This window comes from Silurus aristotelis (genome assembly GCF_946808225.1).
Source record: "Silurus aristotelis genome assembly, chromosome: 6".
NCBI lineage: Eukaryota > Metazoa > Chordata > Actinopteri > Siluriformes > Siluridae > Silurus > Silurus aristotelis.
In genome coordinates this window covers 5,470,576-5,478,341 of record NC_139579.1, presented here as the reverse complement: position 1 = coordinate 5,478,341, position 7,766 = coordinate 5,470,576, and the positions used below count along the sequence as shown (strand labels likewise).

The following is a 7,766-nucleotide window of genomic DNA, read 5'->3' as shown; positions in this document are numbered from 1 at the left end:
CTTCTGCCTAGGCAACTCTGAATCTTATTTGTTGACCTCGATGCCTGAAGGACAGATTGTTTTGGAAACATTCCAAGTATAATTTTTTCAAGTATTTAACTTGTGCAGTGGAAATCAAGGATCATAAGCTTTAAAGATATATCAACTGTGAGGTACATCATTTCAAACCCCAGCACTAATCACACTTGATGGCTTTTAGTGGAATGCCATTTCATTTCCTTTCATTAACAATATGTGGACAGGGGGTTAATACTTTAGATTATGAAATCCCTTAGCTGGCATGTTTGGCCGAACCAGTTTATCATAACCGCGAGGCCTTGAACGATTTTCTCATTTTATTTTCTTATATGCATCAGGAGCACATTCAGGTCAAATTAACAGTTCAGTGACATTCTTAAAGCACTCGATAAAAAAAGTTGCTGATGAACTTCTTTTGCGATGTCAGCATTGTTGTCGCTTCCTCTGTTCCTGTGAACTCTTCAATATGGAACCCCTGAAGGTTTAGCCTCTTGCACCTAGTGTGCTCAGACTGAACACAGTGAACACTCTTCAGACTGTTTGTCTTCATTGATTTATGAATCCACTATCTCGTGTCACCCGGTTGACTTTTTTCAGCCATTCAGCCGGGAGGATGTCGCAGGGGCTGTTAGATTAACATTCGGGATTGAAGAGATGTTTTTTTGCCACTTACATCAGTCACTGGAACGAAAACAACATTGACATCCATTATGTTGTGAAGAGTGTGTGTTATTTGAGGGTAAAAGTGTGCAGTGCGTGGTACTGCGGTGTGGCGTGCGTCCTCAACACTGCCTGTTAGTCATAAAGCAGAGAGAAAGAATGAGAACAAGACAAAGAACTAAATATATGCATGGACAGATACAAAGAGATGGAGAGACAAAGAGGGAGGTAATGAAGGAGGGAGAAGTGTTAGTTTGGATCTACAGTGTGGGACATGATAGATAGATAGATAGATAGATAGATAGATAGATAGATAGATAGATAGATAGATAGATAGATAGATAGATAGATAGATAGATAGATAGATAGATAGATAGATAGATAGATAGATAGATAGATAGATAGATAGTTCTATTATGTGATAGTCCACGTCATTCTAAAACCCGGCGGTGCGTGTAATCGGCCCGCGCACATACCAGACGCGTTCTCTCTCTCTCTCTCTCTCTCTCTCTCTCTCTCTCTCTCACTCTCCCCCTCTCACTCTCCCCCTCTTTCTCCCTTTCTCTCTCTCTCTCTCTCTCTCTCATGCGTGGAGAGTTATTCAGCCTCTCCGTGTTCGCCGCCATGAGCAGGCGCTGCGCGGGGTTACTAGGTACCATTAGGTTGTCAGTGTGAGCTGCGGACGTTCCCGCGCGAGTAAATGGGCTTGGAGGCTGAGCGGGCGGAATGTAACGGATCCCGGGAAGGATGGGAGGAAAAAGCTCCTCAGCTGCTGCGTTCCTGCCGCCACCACCGCCACCGCCGCCGCTGCTGCTGCTGCTGCTGCTCGCCTGCATGCTGGCGTCTCCGGTCCATGCCGGTAAGTGTGGGTCTGCAGCAGTGCATGCGCTCGGCTCCGGGACTAATGCCTACCTGCCTGTCTGTCTGTCTGTTGCATCCAATGCAATTGGACATGTTGAGGATGCGACCAGAGTTAATGATGCACTACAACCTGTTCATCACACCAGTGGAGAAGGACAGTAACAGTGTTCAATCCGAAATCCATTTGATCCCCAGTCATGCAGCCTGTGTGTGTGTGCGTGTGTGTGTGTGTGTGTGTGTGTGTGTGTGTGTGTGTGTGTGTGTGTGTGTGTGTGTGTGTGTTTACACTGATTCATCTTTTTATCTGATAGAGACTGGAGGTACCAGGATGCAAATGTTCCAGAAAGGAAGTTTGCAGGGAGCAAATTGAGGATGCAATCGAGCTTCGTTTTATTCTGCTTATCTGATTGATTAAATGTACCTTATAGCCGTAAGAACACAGACACACACACACACACACACACACACACACACACACACACACACACACACACACTCACACTGCTGCATGCACAAGCATCACGCTATCAAACTGTGTGTTAAACAAATGCATTAGATTAGACACACCGTTTTCATTCCTCTGATCAATAGACAATCACCTGGGAGCCCTTCACATTAACTAAATGAATTCGCATTTGTCCTGATTGCTCTGGGATTCTGTGGTAAAGATGCCAGCTTCTGATGCTTGATGGTCAGAAAAGGTGACAACATTCTATTCAGGGGAATACAGTACATTTCACATTCTGCAAGAGAACCAAGAATCATGCATTTCATAATAATATTTAATGATTGGATTGTGTGTGCTTGTGTGTGCATGGGGGTGGGGTGGGGTGTGTGTGTGTGTGTGTGTGTGTGTGTGTGTGGGGGGGGGGGGTTATTGGGGTCCAGATCCAATCTACCAAAAAAAATAATAATTGTGCACAGCAATAATCCTGCAAAAAGTGAAGTCAATATTAATCATATAATACAATATTAATCAATTATAAATAATTAAATTTCCATGTAAACTGCTGGACTGGAGCAGAAATCTTTTAAAACCTAGACGAACAAAAATAAAGAACGAGAAGTGCATTCAAAAAGGAGTTTTTACTTAAAAATAAATGTTTTCTCTATAACCTCTTTTGAACCTCTGGGGTCGTGAGAGCGAGCACAAAGAGTCGGCACTTCTCTTTCATGTAAAGTGGAGCAACTCCATCATCTCTCATCATCGCTTTCATCAGGAAGCCATGCAGCAGAGAACAGAGCTGCTGTACATGTACAGGAAGGGAACTAAAGCAAGGCCTGTTTACTTCTCCACGTTCCCTAGGTCACTTTAATGCCATCACGCTATCCTCTGGGAAGGAAAAAAATGTTTAGTTTACAGGCATGCTGTGTAACAAAGACCCACAACAAAAGCAGCGTGTGATGCCAACAGGCAGCAAATGTACTCGAAGCCCTGATTAACTCCGCAGGTGTAAGACTTCAGCTCTTTGCTTGGTGAGATGCATGTGATGATGGAAAAGCAAAACATGAATTGCTCAGGTCATCGCTTTAAATCACTGGGGTCTTTTTGGATCTGATACGTCTGAGAGAACACTGCGGTTTTCAAAAAATACTCATAAGGCTTTAATCTATACAATTATACTGACAAAAGTTTGTGGACACCTTATATCCATATAGTGTGTTATTGTAAACAGTCATGTTTAACAAGGCATGCAAATTTGGGACCATTTTTGGAAATTGGAGCAGGGCTGTTGTGTTAAATCTTGAAATTTTTAATTTTTTTTAGAAAAAATATTTACTATAAAAAAATTACTTCTTTAGTAATATAGCCTCTAAAAATGAGTTTTATTTATTTATTGATTTTTTTTAACACAGTCATTGTATGAAGTCTTTTATTATTATTATTATTATTATTATTATTATTATTATTATTATTATTATTATTAATAAATTAAATTGGTCATATACACAACTGTATATACACAGTGTAGTTAAATGCTTGTGGACAGTTAATGCCATATAAAAAACACAAATCAAACATAATAGAAAATACAATAAAAGCAAAGAAAAAAAATATTTAAAAAATAAAATATACATATAACTTTCTTTTCGGCTTCTCCCGTTAGGGGTCGCCACAGCGGATCCTCCGCACGTTTGATTTGGCACATGTTTTTTACGCTGGATGCCCTTCCTAACGCAACCCTCCCCAATTTATCCGGGCTTGGGACCGGCACTAAGAGTGGTTGGGGATGGTTCCCTGACCGGGAATCGAACCCGGGTCGCAGCGGTGGGAGCGCTGCATCTTAACCACTAGACCACCAGGGGACCTCAAAAAAAATAAATAAATAGAATATACATATAAAATACATAAATTAAAATAAAATTTCTATTAACCAGTTTTTAGTTCTGTACAGGTAGGAAAGGGGAAAATACTATATAATATATTAAAGCTAAAAATATAAAATAAAAAAAAAATTAAAATTAAAAATCCGGTTAATTATACTTCATTTGATTTCAGTTGTGCCTTTAATATGCATGACATTTTTGCTTTTTGTAATATTCAGTGAGCACTGTGTATTTAATAAAAAGAAAATATATAAAAATATTATTTCTATAATCTCTAAATATTAATTAATTAACAATTCAGAAAAAAATTATTTCTACTTTAACTTGATTAGTTTTACTTTAAGTTTTATTTAATTTAATTTTCTGCAGATTTTAATCTATTAAATAAACTCATATAAAATGTTCACAATGACAAAGAAAAGTTTCTGGTTGTAAAAAGCTTGGTTTTTATTTTGTTATGCAGTTTTAGGTTACAATTTTGGGTTACTGTGTGTTTGGAGTTTAATGTTTCTTTACTATCTACCTGTGTGGGATTCCTCAGGGTTCACTGCTTTCCTCTCACCTCCAAGAAAAATACAAATTACCTGGCTACACTGAATTGGCCCAAGGTGTGTATATCCTGGCATCACATGCAAGCAGGACAAGCTTTGAATTCATTAGTGATCCAGATTTTTAAAAATCTGTTCATAAAGATGAATCTTGTGCAAGTCATATAACAGTTATTTATACATTTCAAAATTTGTACATTTTCAAATGTACAAAGCAATTGTTGGGAAAAATCGAGGACACAAATGGTACAGACATAATCAAACCATCATTTCTAAGATTGAGGAATTTGATCTGGACCTAGGGACAGCTCCTTGGACATTATTGAGTTATACTCGGGGAATGTCTTTGCTGACTGAGTCATCATGTAAGAGAAAGTGACGCATTTGGCTGAGATTTGAAGTTCGGAGATCAGAGGTTTAATCCGCTCAGCCTCGACACTCGCAGTCAGTCTGAAGTGCAGCCGACACTCACTATATACAACAGCACACTATGAGAAATAAGAAAAGGCATTGGAGTTGCACTAAAAAAGCATTTAGAAATCCACAGCGAGCAATTTTTTTCTTATATTAGGTTTTCACAGAGGCATGACAATATCAGTGATGCTGCTCAGACAGCAGCAGACTGTTCTTCTCAGTAGTAATGTTTGCAGACACTTTTCACTTTTCACAGTGGCACAGCAGACAGCCGGTGAAATATTTAATAGCACAGTGCAGGACCATGTGATGAGACCGTAAATAGTATATAGCGAGATCTTGTGTATAACTTAGACAGACAGACAGATAGATGGCTGCATGCATTCATGGATAGACGGACATTCAAAAACAGACAGAATCCTTTGCTTATTTACTTCTGCTCCAAAGGTTTTGATTCATTTTTTATAGAAAGACAGAGAGACAGACAAATAGATTCTGTTGACAGATAAGTCCAAATTTTACATGTTTGGCTCCAACAGAAGAGCATATGTAAGGTGGAGAACAGAAGAAAAGATGTAAGCAGACTGCCGCACACCTACAGTCAAGCATTTAAAGATGTTTTGGTGCTTATTCTGGATTAGAGATTATTCTCAGTAAAAGAAATACTGACCCAATATGGCTACCATTCCATACTTCAACACCATACAATTGACCAGTCACCGCACCTAAATCCTATTGAACTGCTTTGGGAAGAACATGATCACAAGGTCAGAAAGAAAACGTACAGTATTTTCCAGAATATAAGCCGCTACTTTTTTCCCACGCTTTGAACCCCGCGTCTTAAACAACGAGGCGGCTAATATATGGATTTTTCCAGTGTTTTTCTCGGTTTCACAAACTTCAAGCCAAAACACTGAGCCCCATAACATTAGACCAATGAACGGGTTCAGGTGAACCAATGAAACTCTTTATATTAAATTTAGATGCACTCCCACTGAATCCACTGAATCATAAATATGGATGAGGTTCCACTGACGTTTGACCTGCCGTTCACTCGGACTGTCAACAGGAAATGTGAATCATTCGTCACGTTGAAAACAACCGGGCATGAAAAAAACGCACTTTACCTGTGTTCTGAGCTGCACGGCATCGGGAGAAAAGATTCACCGATGGTAATTTTTTAAACGCACGACGAGGCCAAAAGATAAACTCTCGAGAGAAATAGTTGTGAAAGGAAGGAGGAAGACAGTGAACAATGACTTTCTTGGTAGGCTACTGTTTAGATACAAGCCGTGTAACAGACACTGTCTTTCATTAAAGCCTGTGTAAAGTTCATTTGATTCAGTGTAGAAACTTACGGCTTATAGACAGGTGCGACTTATTTATGTTCAAAATACAAATCTTTGTCAAATTCAGTGGGTGCGGCTTATATTTGGGTGCGCTTAATAGTCCGGAAATTATGGTAAGTTTTACAAGAGAAAATACTTTACAAGTATTTCAGCTTAAAGTTTGGAAAAAACAGATGCCAATAATGAAAGCTGTTGTTCATGTTTATTCATGGTTATTTTTGAATGAAAATAAAGTGTAGCATCTGTACATTCATATATTTGTTTTTGTCATAGTAAAACTTCATGCTGTTAAATTGCATAATTTGATGCATATGAACAAAAGGAACATACAGTGCATCTCTTGCCTCTTGGCTTATCCCATACATATGCTTATCATCGATTATCATTCCACAACAGACGAGAGAATGTGGTATAAACTTGTAGACACAGAGGCCCTGATGGACTAAAATGCCAAGACAAACTGATTTGCATGTGCAACTTGCTTGTTAGTGGATGTTTTGCTGAAGACTTCCAATTGCATGACTAAAAGTTGTATACATAGGGGAAAAGAAAGGAGACAATGCATAAATTAGGTTGTTTGCACAATACGTTTTGGATTTTAGTGACACTCTCAGAAATGTTCCACTGTATGTAATTAGGTGTCAAGTACAAAACTCTGATTAGACACGGTGAAAAACACAACGTGAACACATAGTAAATGAGATTGTAAACATTGTAGGGTACTCGGATTATATGGCACGTATTGAATCTAATAACGTTCAAGGTAGTAATTATTTTAAGATGTTTTCTCATTGTATTGCAATATTATCTCTTTGTGTCAAAAGAATCCTTTTATTTTGTCTTGTACTGGCAAAATTGAGCTTTGAATAGATTTAATATCTGCCCTATGGTGGTATTGATTTGCTCCTCCGAATGATATTTAGGCTGCAGTAGATCACACTGCAGGTGATAAATTAATTACTTTGCACAGACACCATGCTGTATAGGTACAACTGACAAATATACATTGGATTAAGCAAACACGATAAAAGGACATGCTGCCTGGATGTTTAAAAGACGCATTCATACGTAGATCTAGATATTATAAAGCAAAGCAGTGGTGTTCCTCGTAGAATTGAGGGAAGCTTTCAGTTATGTAACCCGAAAAGCCAGCAACTATTTAGGTACACCATATACATATTTTCTATATTCTAGAAGTACCACACTAAGTAGTACACTCCCACAAGCCACTTTGCAACAGATTCGTGTCTAACAATCATTAGCATTTGTATGTATGATAGAGCAATAGTGTAATCTTCTTTTTCTTCTTTCAGGTGCTCCCATTAGGGGGTCACCACAGCGGATCATCCGTCTCCATACCCCCCTGTCCTCTACATCTGCCTCTTTCACACCAACTACCTGCATGTCTTCCCTCACCACATCCATAAACCTCCTCTGTGACCTTCCTCTTTCCCTCCTTCCTGGTGGCTCCATCCTCAGCATTCTCCTACCGATATACCCCATGTCCCTCCTCTGCACATGTCCAAACCATCTCAATCTCACCTCCCTCACCTTGTCTCCAAAATATTCTACATGTGCTGTCCCTCTA

At 39.1% G+C, this 7,766-nt stretch overlaps 1 protein-coding gene across 2 annotated transcripts in view; it reads left to right on the top strand.

The window, feature by feature from the left end:
- The first annotated feature begins 812 nt into the window (after positions 1 to 812).
- The window catches only part of fndc5b (fibronectin type III domain containing 5b), a 30,167-nt gene continuing 23,213 nt past the window's right edge, over positions 813 to 7,766 (top strand). For both annotated transcript variants that reach the window (XR_014534069.1, XM_083544435.1), the window contains exon 1: positions 813 to 1,537. Coding sequence is in view for 1 of the 2 variants with exons in the window: in XM_083544435.1 (XP_083400561.1) it covers positions 1,426 to 1,537 (112 nt within the window). In the remaining variant the exon portion in view is untranslated. The remainder of the gene's footprint in view (positions 1,538 to 7,766) is intronic.